The sequence below is a fragment of the Saccopteryx leptura genome, chromosome 5 (genome assembly GCF_036850995.1).
Source record: "Saccopteryx leptura isolate mSacLep1 chromosome 5, mSacLep1_pri_phased_curated, whole genome shotgun sequence".
In the NCBI taxonomy this organism is placed as follows: Eukaryota; Metazoa; Chordata; class Mammalia; order Chiroptera; family Emballonuridae; genus Saccopteryx; species Saccopteryx leptura.
The window spans coordinates 101,504,509-101,525,660 of record NC_089507.1 but is presented as its reverse complement, the minus strand read 5'-3'; the positions used below and the strand labels follow the sequence as shown (position 1 = coordinate 101,525,660).

Below are 21,152 nucleotides of genomic sequence, written 5' to 3'. Positions count from 1 at the left end.
AAAGCACATTATTTATCATGGGTTTACTCCAAAATCTTGAAGGTGTAGGTTTTATTCATTCAATTTATGGAAATATCTAAATGTCTAATCTAAATCTCATTGTCAAGCCAATTAAAAAATCCATTTTTATTTTGTTTTATTATTTTTTTAGTTCAACTCAACACATTAATATATATCTCCGTGACAACAAAGTTATTTCTGTAGTATATTATTAAGATGAATAAAAGATGGAGCAATAGATGATTGATAGATAATTAGATAGATATAGATAGATAGAGACACTGAGTTTTCTATAAAATTTCCCATGGATGAAGTAATGTGCTTCCTGCTTTAATATTTTTTATCAAAGATTAGTCTTCTTTGCTATTAATTGATTATTTTAGGGAAGATTTAATTTGTGTCATGAAATAAAAATAAATCTGGGCTTAAGTAAGAGAGACTTTATTCAGAAGAAAGAACTCCCTAAATGTTGAATCTATAAGTATCTTGTAGATGAATTAGAAAGATTTTTTCATAGTAGAGTAAACATGATAGGGAGGGAGTGAGCAGGCATGTGGTTGAATAGTTGACCAGCGAATGCTTTTCTAGAGGTCAACAGCTTCTTGGAGAGGTCTTCACATGGGTTGCTCTTCCTTCCAAACTTGCTTTGTTCCAGGCCACGTCTAAGTTTAGGGAGTGTGAGGGGGAGGGGAAACCAGACTCAAGTTTGGTCCAGTCAGCAGGTATTTTTCCAGAATATCCAACTATCTCTTTGTTTAAAAAAAAATAAAAAAGATTTCCTTTTCTTTTTCTTTTGTAAACAATTCACATAAAAAGATTTGGATTCGATGAATTACAGAAGTCTTTCTTATGTGAAGTGGAGCCAAGAAGTAGAGGGAATGGGGAAGGAGGAGTGGAGAACACAGGAGAGTTCTCAGGCTGGTGCACCCGGAAGTGATGACAGGGACGCTTCCCCCGTGCCCTCCTTTCTCTGTCCAGCTGGAAAGTGCTCAGTTCCCAGGTGGAGACTAGCTGCCTTGGGGAGAGGTGTTTTTTTTTTTTTTTAAATAAATTTTTATTAATTTTAATGGGGTGACATTAATAAATCAGGGTATATATGTTCAAAGAAAAGTTGTCCAGGTTATCCTGTCATTCAATTATATTGCATACCCATCAACAAAGTCACATTGTCCTTCATCACCTTCTATCTAGTTTTCTTTGTGCCCCCACCTTCCTTAACCATCACACTCTTGTCAATGTCTCTTAGTCTCATTTTTATGTCCCACCTATTTATGGAATCATGCGGTTCTTGGTTTTTCTGATTTACTTATTTCACTCCATATAATGTTTTCAAGATCCAACCATTTTGTTGTTGCCTGAGTACTATTCCAAAGTGTATATAACTCTTTCCGTCTTTTCAGGTTTTTGACTTTGAATTGACTCCAGAAGACATGAAAGCCATTGACGGCCTCAACAAAAATTACCGATATATTAACCTTGCATTGTAAGTGATTTTTAGGTTGTTTTCCCTGACTGTTTTCTGTAGCAGGCAGATTAGCAGGGGTACTTGGCTTTTTCAAATCAGGGAAACAGGTCTTATTTCTGATGTAGAAAAACAAGAGCTTTCTGGAGACATGAGAAAAGAAGTTTATTCTAGGATCAGTTTCTTACCCAACAGATGTGTGAATGGGGCCCAGGAGAGACTATAGGTAAATGGCCAGAATTTTAGCCATGATGAGTTCCTGACTATTATGCTCTCAATTCTGTGCCTGGTATACCTTCACCCAGCTGTGACTTACCTACTTGACACAGAAGGCACTGTTCCTATGGCCCACTGTACTTTCTAAGGTGCTAATCTAAAAATAAAAGCCCATTCAAAGTAAGAAGCAACAGTCATCTATTGAGATCAGTAAGAGTAGGTTTTGGTAATCAGTAATATAGGCAGAAGCCCAAATAACATTCGGATTGGGAGACAAAGGCAATGGGTGTTTATGAGGAAGGGAAGGGGAACAATAATTACATCCAGAGAAGGAAGGAATTGAAGTTAATTCTAAACAATGTTTTCTAATTTTCAGTCTAGTGGTGATCAGACCACTACTGATAATAACTGCCTTGTTCTTGTCCTTGAAAACAGTTCCTTGTGATTCAGTGTTGCTTAGGACTGGCCCATAGGATATTTTGCCCTTTTTAACATTTCAGTGAAAAAAGCATGGTTATATTGATAATGACCATGTAATAATGAATCCAGCCTGAACTCTATTTATTTGTGTCTTAACACAATTATAAAATGTAACGTTAATATTTTTTATGGAGGAGGGGCCATGAAGGTAAGTATGGGAAAGTCATAATGTGGACCCGCTTCCACCTCCTCCTGGAGGGGCCAGTGGCATTTTTCCTTAACTACACATTCCTTTCGCAAGTCACTATCTCTGTCTCCCAGATGTATCTCTCCGCTGGCATTTTATCCTTATCAGTTACTCCTTTTCCTCAGTTATGAAATTTGATGAAACTGAAATATAAATGGATTGTGAAATTAATTGACCCTAGTGACTCCAGCCCCTTATTCCAACTTAATTTCTGAAAGCAGTAATTACAGTTGGCAGGTATGGTCAGGTAGCATACATCTCATCTCCTCAAGAGAGTAGAAGTTCTTTAATGGAGGGAGCCTGAGTTATTAAATGAATTTGTTGAAAAGAGCAGCAGAGTCTTCACTATTAGCATTCTGATGATCCAGGGACAAAAGTGACACATGGGCCAAAATAACCATCACCTTTTAGCTGTAGCACTTACATCCTCTGGCTAACTGTGATCTACTGCATGCGAGTGTGGGAATCGGGCACATACACCAGGAGCTGCATGTCTGCGTGTTGAGGTGGAAGGAAGGGTGTGGTTGTAACCTGAAGAGTTTTTGGCCCATCCTAACTGCATCCACAGAAACCCTCCCTTTGACATCCTGGGACCGAGTTAGCAAATAAAATATCTCTCTTTCTATTTCAGTGCAGCTGATCACCCTTATTACCCATTTTCTGAAGAATATTGACCGTCAGCTATCCACCATGAGTCCCACCAGCATCTCTTGCTTCTAAGGGTGTGGAGAGGATTCCTGCACTTGGTGGAAGTGATTAAAAGCAGTTCTGTAGTTCCAGGCACCTTGCCCTTTTTTTTTTTTGAAATATTTTTAAATGTTGTAATAAATACTTCCAAATGAAGATGGTTGTTTCCCTGATAATTAAAATGTATAATACATAGAAATTACAGAAAATTCAGATAATAAAAAGTAAAGGAAAGAGAATAAATATAATGTATACTTAGTCTATTTAAACATTCTGAAACTTTGGATGCATTTTCCTTTATGATTTTTCTATACAAATTGTGTTTGTGTGTCTTTATTTACAACATTGAAATAATCTTCAACCTATTAGTTCTATATATTTTTTAATACTTAGCTGAAATATTGTTCCAAACAATGAAATATTGTTTAAAAATTTCACTATTATATTTTACTGTTGTAAAGCAGTGCATCTTATTAATTTATTCACTTTAATAATCATCTGCCTACATTTTGGCATTAATTAGATTTTACATATTTTGCCATTTATTTATTTATTCATTCAACATATCTTTAATGAAAGTTTTTTATCTGCCAGACATTGTTTTATCAGTAAGTAAAACAGGAGGAATTAAATTCAAATAAGAAATGTTTTGAGTTTACAGTCCAGTGAAGGAAGACTATGAAGGAGACAGAAAGTTTTTGGCTGTTAGAACTGGGGAGTGCCCATTGGAGATAAGTCTGCATAGGCTCTCAGGGTTTTGTACACTTGATAAGCAGAGTCACTGCTTTTTTTTCAAGAAGTTTGTATAGTCTTGGATTAGAGACCAAGTGTCTGTCTTCAGAGAAAGGAAGGCAGTGTTCAGTAATACGAAGAAAATACTGCCTGCCGGAGAAAGGGTAGTATGCTTAATGCTCACTCTCATGGGTCCAGGTTTCCTAGACCCAGGTTGTCTCCTGTAACTCAACCCATTGCCTCTTCGGTTATTTTCATGGCTCCTTCACCCCTGTAGAAATGGGGACTCAAGGAACTAGCCCAGCTAACCTTATTGTGGGAAATAATTTCACAGTATGCATATATCAAACCATCACATATACTCTAAACTCACACAGTGTTATATGTCAACTAACATATATCTCAACAGAGGTGGAAAAAAATGCTGTTACTTGGCTACAGCTATTGTGAGTAATAAACTGCCTTCTACCAGCACCCATGAAATCATACACGCTCATTTATTAGCTTTTTAGTAAGGTCAGAATCTTATGTCCTTCATTATCCTTGACAGTGATGTGAAAAAAATGAAGCAGAAGAGGAGAATAAGTAACGGTGAGGGTGGGACTCTTAGGTGCTATTATGAGATAATTTGAAACAATTTCACTGTGAAAATGACTCTTGGGCAAAAATTTAGGCAAGAGAATGAGCTATATTGATATGTAGGAAAGTAATCATGGACATGGAACAGATAGGCTAAGGCAAGAAGTAAGTGTTCCTGCCTGGTCTGTGGTGGTGCACTGTATTAAGTGTCAGGAGCCTAAGGTTGCTGGTTCAACACCCTAGGTTTCCTGGTGAAGGCATATATGATGAGAAATCAATGAACAACTGAAGCAAAGCCACTATGAATTGATACTTCTTGCTCTACCCCACTCTCTGTAAAATCAATAAAAAATTTTGTAAAAAAAGACATGTTCCTATAATTCTTATGTGACAGCAATTAGGCCAATGTGGGCAGAGTTTAGGGGGAAAGAGAGGTAGAAGTAGGAGATAAGGTCCAGATAATCAATGGGTGACTCTATCATGTAGCTTTTGATAAAAGCTTTATTCTGAGTGAAATGAAGAATGATATTACAATTTCTAAACAGAGTAGTTTGCGAGCTGATCTATTGTTTAAAAGATTTTATTTATTGATTTTTGAGAAAGGATAGAAAGAGAAATAGGAAAAAGAGTGAGAAACATCAACTCATAGTAGTTACTTCTCTTATGTGCCTTGACTGTGCAAGCCCGAGGTTTTGAAATGGGTCACTCTGGTATTATGTTTCTGTGTATAATTGTTTCTGCCATGATATCTTAAATTTATCACATTTCACATTGATCACTTCTCTTACTCTGTGGTTTTTCCTACATCTTGTTCCATCAAGTTCTTGATTCATCAAGAATTATAGTCATCCCTGGTAAGGCTAGCTCAGTTGGTTAGAGCATTGTCCCAATGCACCAAGGCTGCAGGTTCAATCTCCAATCAAGACACATACAGAAGTCAACCAGCGAATGCACAGAATAAGTAGAACAACAAATGGATGTTTCTCTCTCTCTACTTTCTTCTCTCTCTAAAATCAATACATTTAGAAAAAATAATTGAGTCAGTGAGATTCTCCATTTAGTTCCCAGGGAGTTTATTTGTTTAGATTAGTTTATGTAATAAATTAAGTAAAAGTTCATCATTCTCTCCACGTTTCTTCTTTAAACAGATTTGATGCTGGTGTTACTGAACTAAAGGGGTTCATTCATCTGTATAAATCAAAGCCCAATCAAATGCAAATAAGAATTTGCAGGCAAGTAAATGTTAATAATTAAGGAAATGGCACCATGCCAGGAGTCAATGACACCATGCTCATGCTCAAGGACATGTCTCCCAGATAGCTTCTAAAGTATGGGTTATATAGGGAGAAGAAAATCATTAATATGGTGGAGATAAGATTATAGTTTTTATTAATTGGTGGGCACTAATAGGGTATGGTTGATTATTACATCTGGTCCTGACTTCAGTCAGCCACATAGTTGCTCTTTCTGGTTGTACAAGGGTGTGGTTGGTGGAGTAGTTAACTTTTTAACTAGAACACAACTGAGTCTTAGATGTTATTTCTAGTTGACGGATACATTGTCTCTATGGTCAACAGTCCCAAGGCTTTGCTCTTAAGATTATATTATGCTTACCAGAATTTCACCGTCCTGAGTATTTAACGATTAAGTGGATGTGCAAGGGATAAGGAGATGGGTGTCAGGTTGTTGGATGAGGTCAATTTGGATCAAAAGGAAAGAGAAACAAAGCATTATACAATGTGTCCGTAAAGTCATGGTGCACTTTTGACCAGTCACAGGAAAGCAACAAAAGATGATAGAAATGTGGAATCTGCACCAAATAAAAGGAAAATCCTCCCAGCTTCTGTAGGATGATGTGGCAGCATGTACGCATGCGCAGATGATGACGTAACACCGTGTACACAGTGGAGCAGCTCACTGCCATGCCAGTGGAGATTTGGACGATACAGAGGAAAGTTCAGTGTGTTCTGTGGCTCGCTAAATTCAAATCTATGACCAAACTGCAACATGAATATCGGCGCATTTATAACAAAGTGCCACCACATAGGAATAACATTACTCGGTGGGATAAGAAGTTGAAGAAAACTGGCAGTTTGGTGGAGAAACCCCGTTCTGGTAGGCCATCAGTCAGTAATGAGTCTGTAGAGGCTATACAGGATAGCTACCTAAGCAGCCCTAAAAAATCTGTGCATGAGCCCACATCAAACTGCACTGAATAGGTATGAAACTGGAAGAGTTTTCCTTTTATTTGATGCAGATTTCACATTTCTATCATCTTTTCTGGCTTTCCTGTGACAGTCAAAAGTACACCATGACTTTACCGACACACTGTATTAAATAAAGTTTCTGTTCAGTTAGACTAGGTGAGGCCTCCTGGGTTTTTCATTTCTTAGTATGTCCTTGTACCAATCATGTGAGACAAATGTCTCTACAACCCAGATAATTGCTCTGCCTTTATTTATGTGGATCCTTTAATTTAAATCTGAGACCCACACCTACCAGAGATTCTTAGTCACGTGCTTTGTAGTAAAGCTTACAGATCACTATGTTCTTTTGTTTTCAGGGTTTTTTTTTTTTAATTTTAGTGAGAAGAGCGGAAGCAGACAGACTCCTGATCAGGACCCACCTGGCAAGCCCACTAGGGGGCTATATTCTGCCCATCTGGAGCCTTTGCTTGTTTGCTCAGCAACAGTAATTTTTTTAGCACCTGAAGTGAAGGCCACAAAGCGATCCTCAGTGCCTGAGGCTTATTTGCTCAAAATGAGTGGCTGTGCAAGGAAGAGAGAGAGAGAGAGAGAGAGAGAGAGAGGAAGGAAAGGGCTGGAGAAGCAGATGGTCGCTTCTCACGCTGGGCAACACCAGATCACTAAGTTTTAAGTGCTCATTAAGTAGTACTGAGTACGGCCGAGGTTGGAAAACACTAATCAAGACTGTCTTGTGACATTAGAAGAATGTCTTGTGACATTAGAAGAATGGCAGAATGAGAGATCCACTTGATTTCTCTTCTTGAAGTTTTAACTATTTAAACATCTATAATTCAACAATAAATTTCCTGATCAATGTAGAAACATGTTTGAGAAATCTGTACATTGAAACATGTGATGATGGGCAAGTGAAAATGAACTGAGGAGGGTGGAAGAGAGAAAAGCTGAGACTAGACAAAGAAACAACCTGAAGCTTGTAGTTCACAATGCCAAGCTCAGTGTAGGGCTGAGCCCATAGAGGGGAGAAATCATGTTCCCATGGCACTCTCTTCTGCAAGGAGGAGCAAAGAGATTCATAGAGCATTCTTGCAGGAGTAGACTCTACGAGCTGCAGCTGAGTCCAGAAACCTGGTCAGAAATGAAGTACAGTGGTGCAGCCACAGTTGTCTGTCAATTTGCATTTCAGACAGAAAATCAAAGCCATGGAGCCTGGTCATTTTTCCTCTATCTCCCAGAGGAAGCCCAAAAAGAAGCTGTAGCAGTAAGTGTTAGGTTGAAGAGAACTTTTTCTGTAAAAGAGAGAACTAGTACTATTGAAACACATTTTCCCTGAGCAACAGGTGCACTCTACAGCTAATGCCAGTGTTGGGTGCAGACACACAGAAGATGCCTCAGAGGTCTGCAAACAACAGTAATAGAAGAGCAGAGAAACAAAAAAAGCAACCAGATTCTTCTACTTCACCCCATCCTCACATATCACAGCTGCACTTCCGACAGTGTCTGGCAGCAGCAAAAAGCAGTGGGATTTCATAACTTTGGAAGCCTATTGTCAACACATTCCGCTCTAGGGTTGATCCACTGAGTCTGAGGTACAGGGACACAGAGGAGACACCCACCTTCACTGGGAACTCATCGAATTTCACATCACCCCTGAGAGATCTGTAAATTTGGAGCATGCAAGAAAGCTGAAAAGCTTGTGAGCAGTGCCCCCTACTGGAAAACAATAGAAGAACTTATCAATGTATTAGTAAAGTGCCATTCATACATAAATGCCCAGACAGAGAAAGAATCTATCAACTACCATGAGTAACCAAGGTAACAAGGTAATTCAGGAAGTAAATTTAAAATCTCAGTATAATAAACCTAAAGACATGGAAATATGTGATATAAATGACAGAGAATTCAGCAGTTCTGACAAAACTCAACCAGATGGGAAAAAACTCAGACAGCCAGTTTAACATGCTCAGGAGGAAAGTCAATTAAAAATATGAGTACTTTACCAAGGATGTTGAAACTATAAAATACAAAATAGAAATTCTGGAGATGAAGAATTCAAAAAAGAGATAAAGAGCAAACTGGCAGGCAGAGAAACTAGAGCTGACCAGAGGGAGAAAATAATTAGTAGTATTGAGGATAGAAATCAAGAAATGATGCAGAGGGAAGAAGAGATAGACTTGAGTTTTTTTAAAAAGTGAAATAATTTTATACGAACAATCAGATTTTGCCAGAAAGCATTATACACAATAATGGACATACCAGAAGAAGAAGAGTGAGAGAAAAGAATGGAGAGCTTATTCAAACAAATGATAAACAAGGACTCCCACACGTATGGAAAGAGCTGCACCCTCTAGTCTAGTGATTTTCAAGAGTTTTATCTCAGGGAACATATAAACTAATTCCTAAAATTTTTGCACAGCAAAAATTATATTTTGCTGATCTGAAAAATATAAGTATCATTTTGTTCATTCACACTGGATGTCTACTGTATTGGTTGTTGTTATTTTTTATTTGACAGTCTCAAAGAAAAGAGGTCAATGATCCTGACTAAATAGGATCACTTTCCTGTGGAAAAGTTGGTTGCTTCTCCCATTCACAGCACACCTCCTAGCTGTGTGTTGTGGGATTGTTACTTCACCTCTCTGAGCCTCAGTTTGCCCATGTGAAAACCAGGGTGCTATGAGAACCTAGCTCACAGGGTTATTGTCAGGACTAAATGGAATAAGCCATGGAGAGTGCTGACTCTGTGCTTGGCTCTGTGGAAAGGGCTGCTGAGTGCTGTGGTTTTTTATTTATGATTTTCTCTTCCCTATGAAGAAGCTCTCTGCCTCCAGCCTCAGTTAATCGGTGGCCTTAGGAAAAGCTGTTTCCCATTTGAAAGGAGGTTCCACATTCTATCTGGGCAGTCCCTTGTCCTGGGTGTAGCCAGAGAAGGGACCCTTGCGGGCTTGTTGAGATACCTGAGAAGATTCAATCTATTTAAAATAGATACAGTCAGTGTCTACTCCATGCGGGTGCTGTACTAGACCCTTCACATAGTTTAATGAATAGAGAAGACTAAAATTTCTACCTTCCCTGCTTCATGCCAGCTGGCACATTGGCCACTTCAACTACACACACAACTCCTCACTGTTGTTTCATATCCAGCAGGTGGATGGTGCGGCTTCATCCCTGTCAGCCTGGAGGACAACAGCAACACAGACAAGAGCATCCAGGTGATCCCCATGAGCCAGGTGGTCCTCTGCTTGGACCCCTCTGGGTATAGAGAGCTCCTGAACAGGTACTTTGACGAGCAGCCAGTTCAGGCCCTTGCAGGCAGAGGACACAGGATGTTTGATGTGACAGTTTCCTGGCTTTCTCTAGATAAGGTTTCCTCTGCTCTCATTGTCAGAAGGACAACAAATGCCAGGAACAACTAATGGAGTGAGTGGGATCCGAATCAAGAGAGAGGCTCCTTTGGGGGGACATTTGGGGCTGAGACCAGTGGGGGTCAGCATTTGGAGGATGTGGACATTATCATCCTAAAGCAGTTATGGCTTACATGCAGCTCAGCACTCACTTTATCTACCTTAACTGATTTTGAGGCATACAATGGTTTTTAGTACTCTTAAAAAAATCATAGATTGGTGTGTGTGTGTGTGTGTGTGTGTGTGTGTGTGTGCTTGTGTGTGTGTGTGTGTGTGTGTGTGAGAGAGAGAGAGAGAGAGAGAGAGAGAGAGAGATCAATTTGTTTTTCCACTTATTTATGCATTCATTGGTTGATTCTTGTATGTGCCCTGACCACGGGATCCAACACACAACCTTGACATATTGGGATGATGCTTTAAACAAGTGAGCTAACTGGCCAGGGTTTAGTATTTCCTTAATAATCTTTGTTTTCTTTATGTACAGTCATTAATAATGTCTCACTGTCATTTCTGACTTTAATAATTTGCATCTTCTTGCTTTTGTTTTAGTTAATCTAGCTAAATATCTGTCCATTTTGTACATCTTTTTAAGAAGGAACTTCTGTTGGAATTGCTTTTCTTGACTGTTCTAATTCTATTTCTTTCCTTCCTTCTGCTAAGTTCAGGTTTACTATCCTTTTTTTTTTTCTAGCTCACCAAGGACATCTTCTCACCAGCCCCTCCAGGGTCTTGGCTATCCTACAGTAAGACTTGCAGACTGGAGTAGACCGGGTTACCAGAGCATATTCTGCCTCGGCTGCCTGGTCAGGCCAACCATAGATTCCACCTTCGTCCTGAAATTCTCTTGCTGTTGAAAATATACATGTTGTTATAAACAAGAAACCAGCTTATCCACAGCTGAACTGACCTTCCAGAGACCACTTAGTAACTTGAGTGCCCTCTGTCCTCTGGGATCCAAAAGACTATCCTACTTGTGCCAAGGAATGCTGCATGGGCATGGAGCCCTGCCCACCACCTATCATTGGCCTCTGAGTACTTCCCCAGTGTCTTACTGAAGGTGGGTAACTGCCACCTGTGTCCAAGGCACCCTGAGGTAACCACTCACCCAGTGGGTGTGAACACTGCACAGCCAGCCCTTCCATTCAGCCACAAGAACCCAGAGGAGAGTCCAGGACCAGCAGCAGCTCCAAGTCCATTACAAGCACAGTCCTCCCTCACAGAGAGGACCTGCTGGTGTGTTCAGTGAGCACTCAGCTGGCTCCTCCAGCTCTGAAGTGATGGTAAACATGAGCTTTTTCCTGGAGTTTCCTGAGGGCCAAGAAAAGGTGAGTGCCTTCCCTTTCTCCCTGTCAGCACTGCCACAGCGCCTCCCTTCTCAGGTGTGTTCTCCAATCTGCATCCACAAAAGGAGCCAAGAAGCCTCAGTTGCTAGAAGGCCCAGAAATTGCACCCTGGCATGAGGTGCCCTCCAGAGTCCAGGACTGCTGCTGACATTACCATCCTCCACTGTTCTGGGAGTCGACTTCCTCCTAGTTTCCTCAGAACCATGATTACAGTTCAACTTCTAACATCATCTCCTGGTCAGCTTCCACTCTGCCCTTGACTGACACACACAGACCCAGCATGATGCCCCCCAGGTCTGCAACCAGAACTCCTCACTGTTGTTTCATATCCAGCAGGTAGATGATGCTGCTTCATCCTGTCAGCCCGGAGGACAACAGCAACACAGACAAGAGCATCCGGGTGATCTCCATGAGCCAGGTGGGCCTCTGGGTATAGAGAGCTCCTGAACAGGAACTTTGATGAGCAGCCAGTTCAGGCCCTTGCAGGCAGCATATCTAGTCCCAGGAGGCAGACAACTACCACAGCCCACCACTGCACACATGAGAACACTGGGGGAGCTTTCCTCTCATGGATTGAAAAGACTACCTGGATTGTGGTTCCTGTCCAACCCCCACATGCTTGAGTCCTTTTCTGGCATTGTGAGCCGTGTGGCCTGATCCTTTCACAACCCCCCAGTGTGCACCCCTCACCCCAGTCCAGCCTCCCGAGAGCCTTCCTCACCTGCAGACCTATAAGCCCTGGTCAGCTTCAGCTCCCTGCCTGCAGGGCCTCTCCCACTGCCCTCATCCAGGATGGACTTTCCTCCAAGGCTGGGCTCAGGGGCCATTATCCTTGGGCTGCTGTTAACAGTACACCCTCTGGGGTCAGATTGACCTGGGGCCATGTCACAGCCCTGTGACAGACAAGCTCATATCCTGACTCTGCAGAACCCCAGTCCAGCTGGCCTTGATCACTTACAGCTAAGGGACCTTGAGCTTCGGTGCCACTGCAGATCTATAAAATGGGGTGAACTCACTGAGATGGGGGACTCCCTAATAACAGTAGTTACCCCCAACACTCACTCTGCTCTCCTGTAGGGCCACCTTTCTTGAGGGATCACTCCTGCCCCATTACAGCAGCCAGGGACAGGCTGGACCTCAAGTCCTGGAGTCCTGCCAGAGAAATCAGGGAGGGAGGCAGAGAGGAGGGGGAAGGGCGGCCTGAGTTTCTTCCTGCCTGAACTCAGTGTCCACTGCCACATGCAGAACCCACAGACCTAGACACGCATGGAGCTGGCACCGAGGGTACAGTCTGGGCATAAGCGCAGTGATGTGGAGATGTCATCCATGACTCATGTCCCCAGGTCTCTGGCCCACCTAGCGGGAGTGAGGTGGTGCAGTGGTTCCAGGAGTCATGGGTCTCAGAGCCAGGCTGCTGGGGTCGAGCCGTGCTGGTCAGGCTGGGACCTGTTGGTACAGTGTGCATGTCATGAAATGGCATCTCACATACACTCTGTCTGTGGCCCTGTCTGTGCCCTGCCATGGATATGGGGCCGGCTGCTCTGCTTGGGAGTCCCCACGTGGAGAGAGGCTATGCACCTCCATGTGTGCCCGGCCACCCCCACTTCCGAGCCGAGTCCACACTGAGCTGGGCTCATGCGAATCCATGTCCAATCCTCATGAAACAATTAGAAAACTGCAGCCAGGAGACATTGAGACCGGCCTAGGGCGGGAGTTGTGTGTCCCGATGGGAAGGGAGGATTCTCGCCTCCTGGTCCAGGACTAAAGCCTCCTGGGGGGTTGCTTTGGGAACGAGAGCCTCTAAAATCCTGGGGCCCCCTTCCCACTCTTCCTATGTGGGGTTGTTTCTTCTGGGCACCCCCACACAAAGGTGCACGGGCCACAGGCACACATACACCCCTCCCTTCCAACCATGTATATGTTCAGTTTGCAGAGACATTTTTGCAGTAGAGGAGAAACTTGGCAGTGTTACCTGTGCAGTGGAGCAGCAGGTAGAAGACATAAGGACATGATGAGTGTTGTGAGGTAATTTTTACAATATATAAATAATTATTTGAATTTTAAAAAATAGTTCATAAATTGGAGCAATGTGAGAAAAATATTCTTATATTTCTTTAAGTAGGCCAAAAGAGTAAGATAATATGTTTTTATACACATCATTTTAAAAATAATTATTTTATTATTGATTATGTAAAGACAGAGAAAATGGGCAAAGTAAATTAATACTTTACTGTTTAGAATGTGCTTCACCAAAGCTTGGGAAATACTGTGTGATTCTGTAGAGATGGATTTATTTATTTAGGGTATACAACTAAGGAAAAATAATTGTATGATAAGCAACAGTTACCTATTCATTGAGAATATTCATTCTAATATATAGTGCATTACTGCCAACTTGGGAACCCCATGGAGACTTCCAGTTGATTTTCCTGCCCTCTAATGATCATTTCTCAAAATGCAGACAAAGCTGTATTGAGGTGAAACGTTTCAAACTATTAAAATCCGGTGTGTGAATTACATTTTAAATTTTGCAGATTTGAGAAACAGACATTTTCCCAATCAGTTTTCATTTTAACTTTGCAACATAATCACTGTATCTCAATTACATATTCTCTTGAGATTAGACATAAAATTGAATTCTGGCATCGACTGTTCGACTCAGTAAAAGCTACAGTAATTTTCTATAAAATTTGTATAGATAGTATAAAATTAGACCTTATAGCTACTGCACAAAGGGTGTTTGCAAATAAATAAATGAAACATTTTAAAATATACTATTTTCTACTACTAAGTTCTTTATGTACTGTATTTTTTATTTCTTACAATGACCCCATACACATTGTGAAGTATATTCTACATTATTCGTTTCATGAAATAAAGTAATACTAAGGGAGACTAATAAAACTTAGGAAGTGGTACTCCCCAGTCTTAAAACACTGAGTTTGTGTGCCTTAACTTTCCTTTTTCTTTAAAAAATCTATATAATTAAGTTTGAATTGATTTTTTTATTTAACCAGAACAATTTGGTATTGTATTTTCATGTTTCACATATAATTTAAGCAAGATTTATATGTCACATTTTTTCATATGTTAGCCTCAAAGACCTAAGTTTCTTCTATAAAGTTCTAAAACTTCTATAAAGTTTTAGAAAGTGTAACAGCACTTTATTTTTCGAAGAATTTTAGGTGCAGAAACTAGAGCTCAGTGTCCCTTTCATGGTAGACAATAAACTGTCGAAGTTCTGAATTATAAAGCTGACTTTACCCTGATTAAGAAGGAATTCTTTCTGCTTGGTGACTTCTGAGATGGGTCATTGGTCTTCTTCTTCTTCTTCTTTAGGTGAGAGGAGGGGAGATAGTGAGGCGGACTCCCACATATGCCTTGACCGGGATCTACCCGGCCACCTGCTCTGGGGCCACCCTTGAACCAATCAAGCCACTGACTATGTATGGGATGGGAAGAGGGAAAGAAGGGAGGAGAGGGAGAAGCAGATGGTAGCTTCTCATGTGTGCCCAGATGGAGAACGTGCATAGCTGGGCCCATGCTCTATCCAGTGAGCCACTGGCCAAGGCCAACATTGGTCTTCTGACTCAAACTAGAATTTACACCATTAGCTCTCCTGGTTCTCAGACTGAATGACACCATTGGCTCTCCTGAGCCTCCATGTTTGACTGTTGATGTTGGGACTTATCAGCCACCCAAATCATGTGAGCCAATTTCTCATAATTAAAGTACACGTGCGTGTTCACGCGCGCGCGCGCGCGCGCGCACACACACACACACACACACACACACACACACATAGTCTCGGTCCTCCTACTACTAATACAGATTTTTGTCTTGAGAATAGGGAGATTACACATGACACGCTCATGTGGGGTAAGTTCTCAAGAATGGGAAATGTATGTTATTTTTCCACTGTACATCCAGCACCTGTTCTGATTTCTGCTGCAGTGCACACTTCCCAAATTAAGCACGTGTTTACTGGGGAGAAGTGTACTGATATCAAGAACTTGCTCTTATTCTTTTCCCATAAAACTGGCAGGGTAAGAAAGGACCACATTCAGGAAATGACGAAGCAGTCTTTTATTTATCAGGCACCTGGTGTGTATGAATAATGAAACATATCCTATGCTAGGTGAAGACAGAGGTAAATACACAATTCCTGCTCTCACAGACCACACATTTCTTAGGGTGGCAAGTAAAATCTGTATGAATAAAATCCTTATTAACAGGATGGCTTCCATATTAGTCTTAAGTGGGTATGGATCCAATAAATGGAGCTTCAAAATATATGAATCCAAAGCTGATAGGACTGAAAAGAGAAAAAGATCCACAGAATTTCAATATGCTGAGATTTCAATATGCTGATCAGTAATTCATATTAACAAGCAGACAAGAAATCAGCAAGGAAGAGGGACAACTTCTCCCACCAAAGGGCATCACAAGATGTGCCGAGCACTGAACCTAAACAAAGCAGAATGCACATTCTTTTTCTGGAGCACCTGGAACACTCACCAAAACGGACTGAATTCTGGGCCGTACAATGAGTTTGCATACGTTTAAAACGATTGAAATCCAACAACATTTGCTTCCCTTCTGGCCGCAAACCCCTCCTCTCTGGGTGCAGGTGGTGCGAAGTCAGAAGGACAGGCTTGCACTCAGCGGTGACAGGCAGCAGCGGCTTTCAGTCTCAAGGCCCTCAGCGCAACAATGTCAGACTGCGTGAGGGGAGGGGAAGATGGTGAGAGACGGGGAAGAGGGCCAATGAACAGGACGAACCCTGGCAGTGACGTGTGGAGCGGAGAGGCGTATCACCTACGGCCGTCCCTTGGTTTCTGGTTTGGGTACCTGGATGATGATTCGTGTTTTCAATAATAAAAATAAAATACAGGTACCCTCTTTTTTATTTTCCTGCAACAATAAACACTGCTGTAACTCTTTCTCCTTCTCAAACCCCACCCTATTACCTCCCCGCGGCGGAGGGAAATAGGCAGACGAAAACAATCGGCGAAAGTGTCACCGAGTGCCTATCAACGGAAGTAGTTTTTACGGAGAGACGTAAAGCACGGTTATTTTCGGTTTACGACAGCAACTCCGACAGGCTCTGCTGACTTTGGGCGGGTAAGCCTGTGTTGTTCCCTCGCGAATTCAATTCTTACTTTATTCCGTGCCCTTCCCTGCTGTCGACTCTGTCACCTTGCATCATGTTTAAGAAGTTTGATGAGAAAGAAAATGTGTCCAACTGCATCTAGTTGAAAACGTCAGTTATTAAGAACCAATTGATATCGCAGTTTCTAGGTAATGAACCACGGCTAAATCAAATAATGCCTAAGAAAGATCCGGTTAAAATAGTGCGATGTCACGAACATGTGAAAATCCTTAAACGGAGAGTTAACTATTTTCTTAGACAACGAGAAGGGCCTTTTTTCCAGCCAAGACTGCTACAGAAATACCCTTTTATCCTGCCGTGTCAGCAAGTTGATAAAGGAACCATCAAATTTGTACTCAGTGGAGCAAATATCTAAGGTGACCAATTTTTTTGCAATGAAAAGGAAGACAAAAATAAATTGAAAAAAATATTGTAAATAAAAGAAACATTCATTGCAACAATAATACAGTATAATATGAAAAGTGCATAAAAATCTGTAATATTTTGTAGTGTAATTATGCTTACATGCCTATTAATTTTTAATAGTAACTGTAAGAGAAAGTACTCATTTAGTAAAACTAAATATCAAACAAAACCACTAATTTGGAGTGATATTTGGTTGTCTTTATAATTTTCTAATTTAAAAAATCTGTTTTATGCAACTATTTCATCAGAATGCATTGTCAACAGATATGGTTTGAGGTTAGATTTCCACTTTACAACTCAAATTTCAGGAAAATACTTGTAAATAAAATTATACGTATTTGGAAATTATTAAGTAGAAAATGAATTAATAAATCGTGAATTGCGCTTACCTGTGATTGAATATTCACTGAGAAAGAAATAATCGTGAGTCTACAATGTTGTATGTGTGGTGTCATGTTTCAGTAAAAACTAAACAAAGCCATTTGTGTGCTAGGTGTATGGGCGCACTCTTTCAAGGTCTCCAGTGGAGAGTGCATGCATCTCATAATCTTGTCTTGCCACAGTATACTCGCCTTGACGAATCGTCATGTCAAATACAAATATGTCACATTATACGCAATGGATTGACTCTGCATTGATCGAATATGGACATTTACAGATTAGTCTTCCAATATCAAAAAGGAGGACATATAGGAGGATACTTTTCAATAGAGGATGGAACTTACAAAAGAAGGACTGTCCTCCCACTTTAGGATGATTGGTCACCTTAAAATATGCTGTGTCCAGGCTTAAGGTCTCCAGGAACCAAGCTTTACCCTGCAGCAGTGGATACGATTGTTGCAATCATAGGAGAAGGAAAACAGCATGTCCCTTATTACCATAAAACCTGGGGGCAGAGCAATCATATTTCTGGTTGTCATTAGCATTTTTATTTTGAAGGCTGAATGAATTATAGGAGTGGCATGCTCAAAAGTTCTTCCAGGGACTCAGGTGGTCTCTGCCAAAGGAGTTTCTGAGCAGTGTAAGAAAGAGAATAATTATGTGAACCAATGCTTAACTCCAGGTCACTTAAAAAAAAGTTTGGAATGAAATGTGTAGGAGAATTTAGATACACCAGGTGCCCACATTGGGGCTGCAGCAGGACCTCCATGGCAAAGAAGGAGTTTAGTGTATTTTTGGTATGGTGGGATCAGCCAAAGCCAGGATGCCCTTTAGAGCTCAGATCCACAGCTCTTAATCAGGAGTCATCTTTCCAACCATCTGGGGAACTTGTTAGGGATAGATTCTATTCCAGAAGGCTTTGATGGATCTGGTATGTATATTTTGACTAAGTTCCCTTGGTGATTCTGGGACCCACCCCTTGGGTAAGATCGTACACCAGCCCCAGCTGTGCAGAGGAGGCAGGCCTTGGATGTATGGTCACGTACTACTGAAGCCAGAGATCCGGAATTTATTAAATGAGATAGCACATGTCCAGTGGTTAGCACTGAGTACATGACACTGTTACTGGGTCAGAAACAGGGTAATTCTAGGATAGAAAGAAGAAGGAGGGTCAAGAACACAGGATCAGATCATCAGGCCAAGGGGAGCAAGAGTCAGGGTAAGCATGACAGGAGAGACCCCAGGATTCAGGTCTTCAGGTTAGAACAACCTAAAAATCTACAGTCAGGTTCATGAGCGATGCAAGTGAATAAGGGCCTTGAACACTCATCACTGCTGAATGCCGACCTCTCACTACTCTGATAGTTAACTTCTGCTTGTTCAGCCTTTCCAATTCCTCACCTATTCCTAACATTATTTCCCCAGTACTAAGATCCCGACATTACAGGAAATCAATTCACTCTGTGCCAGAGTCCCATGGCAGAGTTTCAATTTTCCAAGTAGCCAATATGTAAATGACTTTCCTTCCCATCTGGACCCTAGTACCCCCTTTCTGGCAACTGCAGAGAAACAAGATCAAGAACAAGTCAGCTCAAGGAAGGAGGTCGATGAGGGTCATGTCAGTGGTCATATGGGAACCCTGGTGTGAGTAATGACATGATTCTCATCTGACAGAATGAATCTTTACTTTTAGCACTAAGTGACCCTGTCATCAAGAATTTAATTGCTTCATTTGCCAACCCGGAATAGATTTATTATTAAAGTGTGGAAAATGAGATCACCTGACAGGGAAACTGTTCTACCCTTCTGGACAGTCAGGGAGCCAGTTGCACTGAATGCCACGGAGGAGGAATGAGAGGAGAACTATCAGGTTGGCCTCCCTCCTCTGTCCTGGGACCTGGCTCTGACTGTGCCCTCCTGGCCTCACCTGTGGGCTGAGATGCAAACAGAAGCAAACATCCTTCCCTGCCCGCTATTCCAGGCTGTTGCTTGGTTTCTCGCTTTTGGTGCATGTGATCTTTTTGCTACAAGAGTGACAAGTAATGTATTCATTTGCTCAAATATGAAAGTGAACATCTGAGAATTTAGCTTCAGTGCTCCTTTTGTGCACGTGGATTTTAGAACCTGCGTCAGTTTTAATAATTGTTCATTGCCTGTATCTTTCATAGTTTAATCTTTCACCCTTTTCTTCTCCTTTTTAATTTTAGCTTCATCTCTTTACTTGCTTTGTTTCCCACTTTTCTCCTTTTGTCCATGTTCTTTGGGGTGGTGGACAGAATTCTGGAATGGAAATCATTTGATCTAAGTTCTAATCTGATCCTATCATGAGTTATTTGTGTGACATTGGGCAAGTCAACTCTCCTCTCTGGGTTTCGTTTTGTTATTTTTTAATATAAAATGAGGGAATAGACTAGACAAATTCTGACAACCCTTCGAACCTCTCTAATCTTTCATATGACAGCTCACTCTGGGACTTAGCTCTACTCAGCAGTGTTTATGCTGCAGTAACAGGACCCTCTTTCTCCAGCCCTCCTAGCCTCACTCCTCTCCTCCCAGCTTGGCCCATACCGTCCCCTCATACATTCAGGTGTGCGACCAGTATGCTGGGACTCGACAGTATTTTCAGATGCTCCTCAGCTGAAGGAAGAAAGGGAGCATTTAGTGGCTGCCATTGGGAAGTTAATTGATTTAAGTGGTAAATCTGGCTTCTGAGTGCTGCTTGAAGAACAGAGGGCCTCTTAACAAGGCTCACGTGGGGCAGGATTAGCTGTCAACTTGCTGCCCCGGTAACTACCACCTGGAAGCACTGTAGCCTCCATCTTCATGCTGCAGGTGGTTAGGTAGTATTTGCCTTCTCCAGCTGCTCTGTTTGCTTTTCTGACTGTAATGGTCATAGTCAGAGAGTTAATGAAGCAATAGACACTCTTCTGGGTGATTAAACTCTCAGAGACGGTGAAGCATGAGATCAGGCTGTCCCCAAGCTCTCACTTTCCTGGAGCAATATACTAGTAGGCAGTCCTCCTCATTGAGATTTTCTAAGGGTCAGGGGTAAGTATGGCCCATTCATCTGGGATGCAATGTTTGCTGTTCATGATGTGTAAGAGGGAGGGTGTGGCCACTGTATTTGATGATTTGTTTAAATTCTAGAAGTTCTCAGCAGGCAGGATGTTTCACAGTTGTGCCCCTCACTGGGCAGAGCCCCTGGAAGTGGAAAGCAGCCCACTCTGTGGTGGAGATTCACTGCCAGTGACCACTGAGGCAGGTATGCAACATCCCAGCCCCCTTGCCTCAATCTGGAGAAACTCAGAAAGACCACACCAATCAAGAGCTCTCCTTAGGATTATCAGAGGCCTCAGCTTCAACTGCTTTATGGGTCAGCTCCTCCCTTGCTCGATCGTGTCTTCCTCAATCCTTACTTCTGTATTTTCCAGGAATATTTGTCCCAAGCGTTCTGCATATAGCTCTCTGTCTCTGAGTCTTTCTAGGGATCGTAAATTGAGACATACAGAAGACACACATGTCCTGCCTGGTGTCCCCTCAGTGTGGGCAGGTGCTCCACGTCTCCACCTTCTTCATGTGCCTGACAGAGGGCTCATGGTAGTCATCGAATAAATGAAGAATGAATGAAGACAGAGAAGCTTAGAATTGTGTTTTGTTCTTCAACTGAGCTTACCATTCTAACACTTCTCAGACATATAAAGATAAAGGGAGAAAAACTCATGAAAAGTCCATTTTAAGGCAATTACTGAGAGTGGAAAATGACTTTAGGGAGCATATTAAGATGTACAACTTTTACAATATTGTCTGGCATGATTGTTGTCTTTTTAGTTAAAAGACATCAAGTTTGACAGGCCAGGAGTGGGACTCAATCACCAGGGAACCTGTGACCTGCAGGGCTC

General features: G+C 41.7%; 1 protein-coding gene across 3 annotated transcripts in view; it reads left to right on the top strand.

Moving 5' to 3' along the window:
* LOC136405685 (aldo-keto reductase family 1 member C15-like) overlaps positions 1-21,152 on the top strand; it is a 470,894-nt gene that overhangs the window by 127,793 nt on the left and 321,949 nt on the right. The window contains exons 9-10 of one of the 3 annotated variants that reach the window (XM_066385161.1): positions 1,401-1,483; positions 2,977-3,188. The exons of the other annotated variants lie outside the window; for them this stretch is intronic. Of the exons in view, the coding sequence (XP_066241258.1) occupies positions 1,401-1,483; positions 2,977-3,019 (126 nt within the window). The 3' untranslated portion in view covers positions 3,020-3,188. Of the gene's footprint in view, positions 1-1,400; positions 1,484-2,976; positions 3,189-21,152 lie in introns of those variants that run through there. 3 annotated transcript variants of the gene reach the window in all.